This window comes from Pangasianodon hypophthalmus, chromosome 20 (assembly GCF_027358585.1).
Source record: "Pangasianodon hypophthalmus isolate fPanHyp1 chromosome 20, fPanHyp1.pri, whole genome shotgun sequence".
In the NCBI taxonomy this organism is placed as follows: domain Eukaryota; kingdom Metazoa; phylum Chordata; class Actinopteri; order Siluriformes; family Pangasiidae; genus Pangasianodon; species Pangasianodon hypophthalmus.
Window position 1 is genome coordinate 449,401 of NC_069729.1, and position 14,523 is coordinate 463,923.

Below are 14,523 nucleotides of genomic sequence, written 5' to 3' on the forward strand. Positions count from 1 at the left end.
AACAGACTTTAGCTCCGCCCATTACGTGAGCACGCACGCTGCGTCAGGACGACAGGAGAAGGCATTTCACAGCAGCGCCATTTTGCTGAAGAAGAGTTCAAGCGCGCGGTCAGGAGAAGAATAACGACGTCGAAAGAGAAACTACAAATTAAAATACCGTGAGTATTTTTAATCAGTAGTGTTCCTTTGTAAATGCGTAAATTATATCCTGCTTAATGTTTTTACTTCAGCATGATCTCTTTATATTATGTAGTTTGTTTAATTGGCGTTACTAGGTCTGTTGTAATGGCTAACTGAGCTAAATTAGCTACATCGCTAGCATGATGGCTAACCTGATAAAATGGCGTCGCTCAGGTGAGGAGTGAATTATTTTATTTTGCCATTTAAAATTGAGTGTGTTTTGTTTCGTAGGAGGTAATTAAACCCATTCTTTAAATGGTCGAATTTTCTTTTTTAAAGATTTATAAGGTCATGTAAGATGATGAAGACGGCGTCCTGCGCCATTTTGAGTCGCTAACAAAGGCGGGGTGTTAGCATAGCTAGCTAGTTCGCAAGTGCGTAAATAACCATACGTTTTTTCCGTCGTCTTTAAATTCTCTTTATATAATGCGTGTATATATACGTACACACTGCAGGGTTTTATTTGTCCGATCACGTCTGAGTTTAATTTGCTTTTTTTGCAGTAGGAAAAATACTGTGCAGCTTCTAAAGGGTTAATAAACAAGCCTGAGCTCTGTTTGCTTAAATGTATTAATTACACACGCAGTAAACAAGTGCGTGTAAACAAGTGTGATTAGCAAGAAAGTAATCAGCTGAAAGAACACTAACACTTTGTTCATTAAACCGGGTCTTTTTCTTCTCTCTTTTTTTTTTTTGTTTCTAGATCCCATCATGCATCGCGACTGCCCGTTGGACTGTAAGGTGTACGTAGGGAATCTTGGGAACAATGGGAATAAATCGGAGCTGGAGAGAGCCTTCGGTTATTACGGGCCTTTGCGCAGCGTCTGGGTGGCCAGGAATCCCCCCGGCTTCGCCTTCGTCGAGTTTGAGGACCCGAGGGACGCCACAGACGCTGTGAGAGAGCTGGACGGCAGGTAAACGCTCCACACAGACAGCACCTGAACTGGGAGTTAACCCGCGGTCTCCACACTTCCACGTCCCTTCCTGTTCCCCAACACACACACACACACACTGACCGCCAGGCTGGGCAGGTGAGGCCAAACACTAGCGGCCCAGTGTATTAGTGGCGATATCCTCACTCTAACACGAGCTGCCGTGTTCTTTACGCAGGTACGCTTTCTTCTTAACGCTCGTTACACACACTGCAGGTGTTCAGGTCTGGCTATAATTAGTCTGCGTGACACGATTCAAAACTCAGGTGTGTGGGTTTCATCTAAAAATGCAAATTAACCCAATGTACCCTCGACCAAAGACTCGGGTTTCCGTACGGCAATCAGGAAGGGCTCTGTGGTTGAGTATCAGCGGGGAAAAGGAGAAACAGTGCAGTTTCTGTATCAGGACGTAAATTAGCCACCACTCAGGTTTCTGTGGTGTGTGTGATGTGTGATTGGTGTGTGTGTGGCAGAAACCATCTGTTTCTGAGTGGGTTGGTAAGCAGTTGCCCGCGGCGTCTGAGGCATCGAGGGCTGCATCGCTTACGGACCACAAGCGCTCTGAAGCTCTGCTCATGCGATAAAGATATTGTCCTGATCATACGCAAGCGATTAGATTGTTGGTTATATTTTCTTTGGCATTCGCACTGGTTTGGTGAATGGGATTATGGGATTGCGTTCTGAGTAGGATACGGGGACTGTCGGACAAGCCGCCATTGTAGTGAAACTTAACTAACGTAGGAACCTTTTCCAGAGTCTGTGTGCTGATGAAATTTAAAACATACATGATATGAATTTTAATGTAAAAAATGCACCTTTATTCATTGCGTGTTTGTGATGTTGTGTTTCAGGACTCTGTGCGGTTGCCGTGTGAGGGTCGAGCTATCCAATGGGGAGAAGCGATCCCGTAACCGAGGCCCACCGCCGTCCTGGAGCAGACGCCCACGTGACGATTACCGCCGCCGAAGCCCGCCTCCCAGGCGCAGGTAGCCCCGCCCCTCCACACTCATGTGCTACTTGTGTTAACGTTATCAGAGACGGCTAATGGATCTTTTATTTTTTTAAACCCCTATTTCCCCCTCAGTATAACACCTGAGCTGTTAAAGCACCTGCTCTGTCTGAGAACTTCCTGATCTTTCTGCACTTTAAACCAGTTTAGTTCACAGGGACTCTCTGGTTCAGATTCATGTCAGTTTCTCATCTTCACTTGCCATTTGGTTGCTCATTGTTAAATCCCGGGTGTTAGCTCAGCTAGCATGGGCGCAGAGATGTGTGTAAATGAAATGCCTGAGGCTGGGTGTGTTTACAGGTTTAATGGTCTTTGACTTATAGCACCTCTAAATTAATAATGCCTTCATTTCTCTAGCAGATTTAACACTAGGGTTTTTTTTTTTTGTTTTGGTTTGTTTTCCATTTTAAAGCCGTGAGTGCTGAAAATTTCTCTCAGTTAGGTTTAGTGATGCTTGAAATGCCAATCTTTTGTTTTTATTTAATAAAGGATTTATTTTTTTCCTTTATCATCTCTATATTAATAAAAATGAACCCCCGTTGCAGAGTCCACCACCATGCCTCCTTCTCAGCAACCTCTGAGTCAGTCAACTAAACCCTCTTTCAGCATCATGTGACCAGCGTGCCCCAGTCAGCTGGCTCGGTTTCGTGTCACATGACCTCAGGCACGGGCCCAATCGTCAGGTCGCAACCAGCCCATTGGCTCCTGAGCATGCAGCTCTCAGCTCCTCCTACTCCTCCTCCTCTTCCTCCTCCTCCTCCAACCTTAACACCCAATCAGCAGCGGCCCACCTCACATTCCCGACCAATCAGCAATCAGCGTGTTTTACGTTCCCAAAAGTCTACACTGCAAAGCAGCAGCAACAATTAAAGCAGGAAAAATCCGCTGCAGCCACTTTCACGGCCGCCAGTCTGCCTCCCCTTCGCCATTTCTAGCTTGTTGAAAACCAAAAGACTAGTAAGTTTTTCCTGCTTCATACAGTTTGATGCTGAATACAGTTGTAAAGAATGAAGAGAAATTCAGGTTTCCTCTTTTTTCCTTTTTAAAAGGCTCCTTTTACTTTGATTCACAATAAAAGGGTTGGTATGACGTGCAGTTTAAAGGGAGACGGCTCGTCTGTCCTTATAAAAGCTTTAACGTCGAGCTTTCTCCATTTAAACTCCCAAAAAATAAGTGTAACTTTCTCCTTTGAGCATCGGGGTCCAGTGCTCTGTGCCTTCTCACATTGCATTATGGTCCATCTTTTCTTTTTTTTTTTTTTTTTCTTTCCTTTGTGCTGGATAACGGGGTTTCTCAGCTGTAAGTGTGTTAATATTGCGTTAATAGCGTTTAGTGTTATTAGCCGTATACAGAATCCATTTTGTTAACCATTCGACATCACTCATTGGCTTTATGTCCAGATGCAGATTAATTTCACGCTCATTTACACAGATGTTTAACTTACTTTTTTGCACAAGCCTGATTTCCTGCTCCAGGTGTTTGAAGGTGAGTTAAGGGGCAGTTCATTAGCAGGATGAGGGCTGTAGGGCTGTTGGTAATTCTGTTTTGTCCCCCCGAGTCTCACTCTGTCTCCGCTTGTTGCCCCTTCTGTCCTCCTCAGATCCCCCCGCAGGAGGAGCTTCAGCCGCAGCCGCAGCAGGTACACACACACACACACCTCTACTATCTTTATATATTCTTATCTACTATCTTTATATATTCTTATCTGGGGTTAATTAGCAGTAGATTAATGTGGCATTACGTATAGATTTGATATGTGAACATTTGTAGAAATGAAAGAATCCACTTCCACCTGATTGGGGTTCAGCTAATGGGTGTGAAAGTGCTCTTGGAGACGTTAAGTCTGCATTCCTAACGTGTGTGTGTGTGTGTGTGTGTGTAGATCTCTTTCTCGTGACCGCAGAAGGGAGAGATCTCTGTCTCGTGACAGGAACCACAAACCGTCTCGCTCCTTCTCCAGATCCAGAAGGTACATGTTCACCTCTTACACACTTATTCATTAGCTCTTATTTGTTATTCTAATAACAGAAGCTGAGCTCTTCAAGGAGAGCTGTGTGTGTGAGTGTGTGAGAGAGTTTATTCCTGCTTGTTTTGCAGAAATTAAGAGCACTGAAGCGACACACAACTCAGCTGTAATTAAAAAAAAAATTTTTTTTAAACCTTGGTTAACCCTTCTTCCCTCTCTTTTCCCCTTTCACAGTCGCTCTCGGTCGAATGACAGGAAGTGAGACAAAGATGAGATCCTTGATTATGGACGTCTCGTGTAAAGATCATCGTCTTTTAAACTCCAGCGTTATGGACTCTGACTCGGACACCCTACTTCATTAGCCTTTTCTTTATTTTCCTTATTTTATAAAGAGATCAGATGTTTTAGAGCGGTTATGTTTCTCACCCGTGTGTGTGTGTGTGAGCGAGAGAGAGAGAGTGTGTGTGTGTGTGAGCGCGAGAGAGAGAGAGATGCAGAGCTTCGTTTCTCAGCTGTCACCATTCCGTCGCCGATCATTTTTAAAATCGTTTGGGTTTATATATATCTATTTTCCCTCCTCGGTCCTGCATGGTCATGTGAATGTAACGAGCAGTTCCTCCTACACGTGTTTTTCAGCAGGAGATGTGAAGTGAACTTTTTTGTTTGTTAGTTTTTGTTTAATGGCGTTAGGAATCCTCTCTGTGAATTCGTCGTGAGCTTGAGATGGGAAACTGTACGGCACTATGAAGAAATGTTTTTCCCCTTCCGTTTTTTTTTTTTCTTCTCCCCTCCTCTATAGTGTTTGTACTGTTTGTAATGTTCATCTAAAATAAAAAAACTGGTTTCAGAATGACTTTTCACCTGTTTTTATTTGTTTTTAAAGTAATGTTAGAGCAAATCCCTTTCATAGTCAGGGGTGTGTGTGTGTACACAAGCTATTTATCAAACACACACTAATGTAAATCACGTAAGATCCTGTAACACGCGGGTATCGCCCTGCCTGAGGATGTCTAAATGAAATGTAGAGCACATGGTGTGAGGAGAAGAGAAATAAAGGAGGCATTTTGCTATCAGTAATAATCCTGCAGTAACACTGAGCGGTGTAGTGATGTGACTCTGAATAAACACTCTCCTCTGTGCATGGAGCTGAGAGGCAGTGAGGTGTTAGTGCTGGTGTTGATTTGGCGTGTGAGGAACAGTGTCACAGCTTTCCTCATGTAATCCCCCTTTTACCACCAGATGGCGCACTTAGACACGTGCAGGATTCTGTGTGTGTGTGTGTGTGTGTGTGTGTGTGTGTGTGTAATTTCCCAACCTTGCCTGTAATATAATCCCAGGTTTTTAAATTAAAGAACTCTGTAAAAACTGGGTCTGTCTCTGTCTCTCAGCAATAGAAAGCTATGGTGTAATAATAATAATAATTACTAACTGCACGCAGGTCTGTAATCAGTAATGTAATTTAAACACTAATGTGAATAAAGGTTACGGTATGAACCGGTGAACAAATGAGTGAATGTGCATCAGACACTGAACTGAACATGATGTAATTATTCAGCGCTGCTGCAGGAAGGTGTGTCATCTGATGCAAAACACACACACACACACACACACACACACACACACACACACACTGATAGTAAAGGTGTGTGTAGTAAACCAGTCATATAATGAAGTTACATAAGTGCTGACCCTTGTGTTTTACTGAAAGTGTGTATGTGTGTATACATGTGCATGTGCGTGTATTTGTGTGTGCGTGAGTGTGTGTGTGTGTATACTTGTACGTGTGTTTATGTCTATACTTGTACGTGTGTGTGTCTATACTTGTACATGTGCGCGTGTACATGTGTGTGTGCTTGTACATATGTGTGTCTATACTTGTACATGTGTGTGTGTGTGTGTCTATACTTGTACGTGTGTGTCTATACTTGTACATGTGCGCGTGTACATGTGTGTGTGCTTGTACATATGTGTGTCTATACTTGTACATGTGTGTGTGTGTGTGTGCATGTGTGTCTATACTTGTACATGTGTGTGTGTGTGTGTGTGTGTGTGTCTATACTTGTACATATGTGTGTGTGTGTGTGTGTGCGTGTGTGTCTATACTTGTACATATGTGTGTGTGTGTGTGTCTATACTTGTACATATGTGTGTGTGTGTGTGTGTGTGTGTGTGTGTCTATACTTGTACATATGTGTGTGTGTGTGTGTGTGTGTCTATACTTGTACATATGTGTGTGTGTGTGTGTGTGCGTGTGTCTATACTTGTACATATGTGTGTGTGTGTGTCTATACTTGTACATATGTGTGTGTGTGTGTGTGTGTCTATACTTGTACATATGTGTGTGTGTGTGTGTGTGTGTGTCTATACTTGTACATGTGTGTGTGTGTGTGTGTGCGTGTGTGTCTATACTTGTACATATGTGTGTGTGTGTGTCTATACTTGTACATATGTGTGTGTGTGTGTGTGTGTGTGTGTGTCTATACTTGTACATATGTGTGTGTGTGTGTGTGTGTGTCTATACTTGTACATATGTGTGTGTGTGTGTGTGTGTGTGTCTATACTTGTACATATGTGTGTGTGTGTGTGTGTGTGTGTGTGTGTGTGGTTAATAAAGCTCTTCTGGCCTGTTACTCAGATTTGGTTATTTATATGATAACTTTCAGTGCCGCCACTAATTTTTATTTTAATGAGTATTTGTATTGTGTTGTATTTTACTGAAACACTGAAGTATTTGTTTATTATAATAAGTTTAAAGTGTTAAAGTGTGTGTTTTTGCTAAGTGTGTGTTTTTGCTGCTCTGCTGCTCTCAGAGGACCTGACTTTCTCTGTGCACTGAAGCCACGCCCACTTTCTCGCGCTGTCCAATCAGGTGGTGATGACTTTTTTTTTCCTTTCGGCTTAAGCACGCGCTCCACGTGACTCTGTCATGTCCTGCTCATCGCGTCGCTGAAACATTTCGCGCGCTTTTCTCTTTCTGTCTAGCAGGACCATTACTCAGCGGCACGTGACGTCAGAGAACGAAGACTCAGAGGTCGCGCGTGAAAGATTTCAGAGTTTTCCCGCTCCCGCGCTGAGGAGAGGTTACGCAACAAGCGCGTGCGCGCGCCAGCCTGTCAGACTTCTGTCAGATTTCCCGCCATTCAGTGACGTCAGCCGATTCCGCTGCTAAGCTGTTAGCTTAGGTTACACTTTACTCTTATTATCCATCCTGTCAGATAACGGGTTTATTTATTAAAAAAAAAAATGAATACGAATTCAGATCATATTTGAAAATATTCCTACAGTAAAGAACATATGATGTGGAAAAGGATATTTATGAGTGTTTAATGAAGCTTATATTCACTTGTTCCCCACCAGATCCTCAGGAACCTGCTGCTCTGGGAAAAGCTAATTGACCTCATTTTTAAAAACAAGTGAAAAAAAAAAAAAACATTTATTCAAATAATAAACGAGCTTTTGTTCCACAAATTCAACTTTGTGCCAGCTTTGTACTTTTGAGTTTTTAATGAGGCGGTATTCATTTTTATAATTACACCAGTAATTACGCCAAATCTGCACTTCACAGCTCCAGGACTTTAAGATGTCACCAGATGGCCTAAATAAATATTTGCACATTTATCAGTGAGACATTTCTGTGATTTAAAGATGATTGCAGCTTCAGAGGTAATTGTTTACTACAGATATTGATGTGGTTGATTTTATTACTGTTTACTGTACTTTATCGTTAGTTTTTATATGTAGACATTTTTCATTTTGAAGGCTTGTTTTTGAAGGCTTGTTTCCACAAGGTCTTTACTCATGGAAGACTGTTGCACAGAATTATATATTAGACAGTAGCCTACATTACAAGACTTCGGTACTTGATGTTATAGAGAACAGCATTAACAGCAAACATTATACAATTTATGTAAGTCCACTTTTATAGAACTCATTACATTCCTATAAATTCCACATGATCTTGACAGTATGGTGCAAAAATAGTATACAAAATACCCTATATGGCCAGAAGTATGTGGACACCCACGTGTGTTTCAGCCGCACATAGCCATATAATCTCCAGAGACAAACGCTGGCAGTACACTGAGTCACACTGAAGAGCTCAGTGACATTAAACATGGCGCTGTTATAGGATGATCCTTTACCACAAGTCAGTTCTTGAAATTGCTGCCCTGTTAGATCTGCCCCGGTCATCTGTCAGTGCTATTACTGTGAAATGGAAGAGTCAGTCTGATGGATGAAGATGGGTTTGGTGGATGTCAGAAGAACGCTACCTACTGAGACACAGAGTTCCTACAGTAAAGTGTGGTGGAGGATGGATAATGATCTGGGGCTGTTTTTCATTGCTTGAGCACCTTAGCTCCTGTAATATTAATGCTAATGCTACAGTATACAAAAACATTTTATAGAATTGTACACTTCCAACTTTGTGGCAACAGTCTGAGGAAGAACCTTTACTGTACCAGCATGACAACGCCCCTGTGCACAAAGCGAGATCCATAAAGAGATGATTTGATGAGTTTGGCGTGGAGGAACTCCAGTGGCCATTTTCTCCATAGTAATGTCCTGGTTTTGGAATGAGATGTCCAACATGCTCATAGAGGTGGAAGGTCAGGTGTCCACATACTTTTGGCAGTATATATTATATATTTAGTGATGTCCTTCTTGGCTTATTTGATTGTTTGAGGACTAATACACTGGGGTTTCTTGTGTCATTGTGAGAAAAAGGTAATATATTTGCAGGAACATTTATTAAATTACTGAAGCATGTTCGAGTTGATTGATGTGATGGCGTGCTTCTGTCCTCTTGAAACTTGGTGATGTAATACGTTTACAGAGTTACTCATTTGTTTTCTGACACACATCTGCTGACCTGCTGATTAACACGTTCACACCCTGAATACACACCAGCCGTAATGTTTTTGTGTTTCTCAGTGTAAGTAGTGCAAAATGGTTTGATTTTATTATCAGCCTGCATTCATAAAGGAATTCCATGAAATTGTCATTCTGTCTTCCATGTCAAAAATGGACGTGGTTCGTGATGTTATAAACTTTCCCATAGCCGTGTGTGTGTGTGTGTGTGTGTGTGTGTGTGTGTTCTAGTTTGCCAGCTTTAACCTTTTATGTTCCTCTTTCAGAAACCATACAGTGTGGCTCAGAGATTCCCGCAACAGCATTGCATGAGGTCATTAGAGACTCTCTGTCTTCTCACTGACACACACACACACACACATACACAAAATGCAGTGCTCTTGTGAATGTGGAGTGTATGGGAATCTGGAACTCTGCCAGGTGGAAAAGTTGAGCAATGGCCCAATAAAGAATGGGGATAATAATTGTCCGAGTTTTCTGCTCACCTCTTATTAATGTGCAGTCAAATCATCCGAATGCACATCAGTTCATTCTCTTATGTTCTTCTATAATCAGGGTCATCATGGCCTCATAGCTGTCTGTCACTTTAACAGAAATGAAAGAGTCTCCTTAAAGGTGTGCACTGTTTTTGCAACATCACACAAATAGTCAGAAATATTAGATATAATCTGGTTTATAATAGCTATCTCTAAGCCTTCAGTCTGAGAAACTGGTCAATGAAAAATGAGACGAATCCAACATTCATACAAATCAGTGTTTCTCAACTTCACACTTTCATCTGATCTTATACAACAAAACCTATCTGCAAGTTTTCATTCAAACAAGAAATGAACGGACCCACACCACATTTCAGATGTTTAATCATTCTTCTTCAACTGACTTTCAGGTGTGGCTCCTGTTTTCTTAGCTGCCCCTTGATTCAGCCCATGAAGGCCTCAGTAATTAGCGTATGAGTTGTATCAGGTGTGGTAAGTGAGGTAGAAGATACACTTGGCAGTGCTGTGGCCCTCTCAAGAATGTCTAAGATCTACCGCTCTCCACCTCTAACCCCCAGCACACCTGACTCTGATATTTACACACCACTCGATCAGTTGTGGTGGAGTGTAACGTGACATTTTTTCCCCTCCATTTTTCCCCCAACAGTAAATGTCTTGTGCCACAAGATTGGTCCGAGGAATCATTTGAGCCGGTCGTTGTTGCTTTACAACACCACACATGATTTGTATAGAATGGAGAAAATCTTAGTTCAGTTGTTTTTTTATCTCACTGTTACTTTTTTGTTGGTGAGTGTACATAGCTAGCATGACATACAGTACACCATGTGAACATCACAGTTATGACTGCATCAAAAAGTCAAAATAAAATACAATTATAGATAGATAGATAGATAGATAGATAGATAAATAGATACTTTTTTGATCCCTGAGGGAAATTGTTTTGTCGCAGCAGCAGACAATTACAGACATATGATATTACAGACACCAAAGACTTCTGAGACACACTTATCAGTGAGTAAGGTAGACGCATACAGTGTCATGTGGAATAAAGTGTCAGGATAATAAAGTGACAGTGAATTAATAAATATAAAAACAACAGTAAAGATAAATGTATAGAATCTGAGGTAGGCAGATAATGTGTAAAGTGTAAAGGTGTGTTGGTTGTGTTGTGTGTGTGTAATTTGTATGGAGGCGTGTCTGTGTGTCTACGATCACAGACAGCACCTGGTGGATGAGTGACTGCTGGCAGCAGGTGTGAAGGACGCAGAGACTGATTATCATGAAAATTAAAATAAAGCACAGTAATATGAGTCACACACTACAGTGTTGTTGATCCTCGCCCTCCTGCTAGCACAGTACAGAATGTACAGCACATTAAAGTGAAACGCTTTAATGACACCAATTACATTCATATAGTGTCATTACCCAGCGAAACGCTGTTATAGTGCTACAGCTGATCTACAATAAACTAATAAAACCCCCACACAGGTTTTATAAATAGGAGACTTGGAGTACGAGTGGGAAAGGGAAGCTGTGGAATGTCTGGGCACAAGGCGGAAAATAGCGCACATGCGCAGTGCGGCTCAGGCAGGACCTCCAGAACACAGCTGGAATTTCCTCCAACCGGAGCTGGAGTCGAGCTCACGTGCGTGTGTGTGTTTACCGGCTTCCATACACGTGTTTTACAGCGTCAGACTCCGCCCATGTGACAGAGGAGAGGCTGCTAAAGAAGAGGAGCGGAGTTCCACTCAGCACTGAGGGCTACAGCTGACACAAGGACGCTTCACACCGGACACACTGTGTGTTAGACTGTGTTTATTAGACAGTGTGTATTATACAGTGTGTTAGACAGTATGTATTAGACAGTATGTATTAGACAGTGTGTATTAGACAGTGTGTGTTACACAGTATGTATTAGACATTGTGTATTAGACAGTGTATTAGACAGTGTGTATTAGACAGTGTGTATAAGACATTGTGTATTACACAGTGTGTATAAGACATTGTGTATTACACAGTGTGTATTAGACAGTGTGTGTTAGTGTGTATTAGACTGTGTGTATTAGACAGTGTGTATTAGACAGCGTGTATTAGACAGAGTGTATTAGACAGTGTGTGTTAATGTGTATTAGACAGCGTGTATTAGACTGTGTGTATTAGACTGTGTTTATTAGACAGTGTGTAATAGACTGTGTGTATTAGACTGTGTGTATTAGACTGTGTGTATTAGACAGCGTGTATTAGACAGCGTGTGTTAGTGTGTATTAGACAGCGTGTATTAGACTGTGTGTATTAGACAGTGTGTATTAGACAGTGTGTATTAGACTGTGTGTATTAGACAGTGTGTATTAGACTGTGTGTATTAGACAGTGTGTATTAGACAGCGTGTATTAGACAGTGTGTATTAGACAGTGTGTATTAGACAGCGTGTATTAGACTGTGTGTATTAGACTGTGTTTATTAGACAGTGTGTAATAGACTGTGTGTATTAGACTGTGTGTATTAGACTGTGTGTATTAGACAGCGTGTATTAGACAGCGTGTATTAGACAGCGTGTATTAGTGTGTATTAGACAGTGTGTATTAGACAGCGTGTATTAGACTGTGTGTATTAGACTGTGTGTATTAGACAGCGTGTATTAGACAGTGTGTATTAGACAGTGTGTATTAGACAGTGTGTGTTAGTGTGTATTAGACAGCGTGTATTAGACAGCGTGTATTAGACTGTGTGTATTAGACAGTGTGTATTAGACAGCGTGTATTAGACAGCGTGTATTAGACAGCGTGTATTAGACAGTGTGTGTTAGTGTGTATTAGACAGTGTGTATTAGACAGCGTGTATTAGACTGTGTGTATTAGACTGTGTGTATTAGACAGCGTGTATTAGACAGTGTGTATTAGACAGTGTGTATTAGACAGTGTGTATTAGACAGTGTGTATTAGACAGCGTGTATTAGACAGTGTGTGCTGGTACACAGACGCGACACAGAAAACTTTACTGAACTTTAAACCGGACTGACAGTTTATTTAGACGTGTCTTCAGAAACAAACTGCACATTTCTCAACATAATAAAATCATTACTCAGGTAAGTTTCATGTTTTTTCTAAATTTGTTTATTTATTTATTTGTTTATTTAGTAATTATTTTATTTCATGGTATTTATATTATTTGCTATTGTCTTTTACACACATACATAAACGTTTTAATGAATGTAGAAGTTAAATTAAGAAACTCCTCAGCACAGGGTGAAGGAGAAGTTAGCACGCGCCCTTACCGGTGTCTCTAATAAGCGCCGTCACGCCATCTCTCAGAGTGAACCGTCGCCATGGAGACCGATGACGTATAGATACCTAAAATACACCCAAAACCACACACTAGTGTACTAAATATGGTGCACTACATCTACTATTTTAGCACACTATTAAGCACTGTGTGGTGATTAGTGTGGTGATTCATGTGGTGATTAGTATATTAATTAGTGTGGTGATTAGTGTGGTGATTAATGAGATGATTAGTGTGGTGATTAGTATATGAATTAATGTGGTGATTAATATGGTGATTAGTGTGGTGATTATTGTGTTCATTAATGAGATGATTAGTATATTGATTAGTGTGGTGGTTAATCGGATGATTCATGAGGTGATTAATGTGGGGATTAGTGTGGTGATTAGTGGGGTAATTAGTGAGGTGCATATTTTCCCATACTGACCAACTGCTTCACACACACACACACACACACTCACACACACACACAGACTGCACAACGACACTTGAAGAAAGTGTTAATGATTTCTGACGAATCAGACAGCTTAACTGCCTTAATGTTTTTTTTCTTTTGGGTTGTTATATGCAGCATGTTCATTTGAAGTCAACCCCTAGTAATCATGATTTAGGATTAAATTTGCAAATTTGAATATCTTTTAGTCTAGATTTCACTGCTTTTTATAATGATACAGTCACAATATTTATAATTTGAAACACCATTAAACCAAAACTCACAAAGGTTTAAGATGTAACCTGTATTAATTCAACAATTATTTATTAATCCAGTTACCAAACCATAATTTAAGTCGTTATTAAAATAATCTGTTTAATTTGAGATTATCCATGTTGCTCTGTTGTTGTAAATTCGGATTTAGTGGCAGTTCGGGATTAATTTGAGTCTTGCAGCTGATAGCAATAGCAGCAGATATTAAACCACTTGTGGAAAATGAAAGATTCCTTGAAGGAAAGTTTTCATGTTGTGTCATGACTGATGTGAGGCGCGACACTCTGCCTGATTAATTTAACTAAAGAATCGATTTAATCTTCAAAAGTTTAATCAGTGAATAAGATTTTCTTTTAAACATGACACAACAATTATTAAGAAGTGCAGCATGACTGGAACTAAAGTAAAACTGAGTTAAAACAAATACCTCAGTGTTCCAGTAGTTTTGGAAAAGTGGGTGTGGCCAACGCTTTACAAATTAATAGGCTTTGTTTTTAAAATGTTCCATTTATTCAGACTTCTTCAAATGACACATTAAAATGATAAAACTCATTCTTTAAATACACTGTTCTGTATTGGATTATAAGCAGGTGTCATTAATATTCTGTGTGTGTGTGTGTGTGTGTGTGTGAGAGGGTCTGTGTGCGTTTCTCTGTTCCTGTGTATGTCTGGGTGTGTGTTTCTTTGTGTGTATGTGTCTGTGTGTGTGTTTCTTTGTGTGTATGTGTCTGTGTGTGTGTTTCTTTGTGTGTGTGTGTGTGTGTGTGATGTCATGCTCCTTGCTGAGAATTCATATTTCCCCTTTTAATAAGTTCCTTCCCTGAACTTCCCTCCCAGACTGGTTCAACCTTTTCCTTTCATGAGCTCTCTCTCTCTCACACACACACAGACACACACACACACACACACACACGCACACACACACACACACACACACACACACACACTGAGATCACACCCTCTTCCAGCTTCCCAGAAGGTCTTCCACCCAAAAAAACCATTGTGTATATATTTGTATATATATACAAATTTATTTGTATACTGTGTGTGTGTGTGTGTGTGTGTGTGTGTGTGTGTGGGGT

At 40.8% G+C, this 14,523-nt stretch overlaps 2 protein-coding genes across 2 annotated transcripts in view; both read left to right on the forward strand.

Moving 5' to 3' along the window:
- srsf3b (serine and arginine rich splicing factor 3b) lies at positions 1 to 4,937 on the forward strand. The gene is made up of 6 exons (XM_026935277.3): positions 1 to 158; positions 884 to 1,094; positions 1,964 to 2,098; positions 3,722 to 3,760; positions 4,004 to 4,090; positions 4,322 to 4,937. The coding sequence occupies exons 2-6, from the start codon at positions 892 to 894 to the stop codon at positions 4,347 to 4,349; spliced, it is 492 nt and encodes a 163-aa protein (XP_026791078.1). The 5' UTR covers positions 1 to 158; positions 884 to 891; the 3' UTR covers positions 4,350 to 4,937.
- Positions 4,938 to 12,077: 7,140 nt separating this feature from the next.
- Positions 12,078 to 14,523, forward strand: part of cdkn1a (cyclin-dependent kinase inhibitor 1A) — a 4,323-nt gene continuing 1,877 nt past the window's right edge. Inside the window, exon 1 of the mRNA XM_026935276.3 lies at positions 12,078 to 12,538. The gene's annotated coding sequence lies outside the window, so the exon portion shown is untranslated. The remainder of the gene's footprint in view (positions 12,539 to 14,523) is intronic.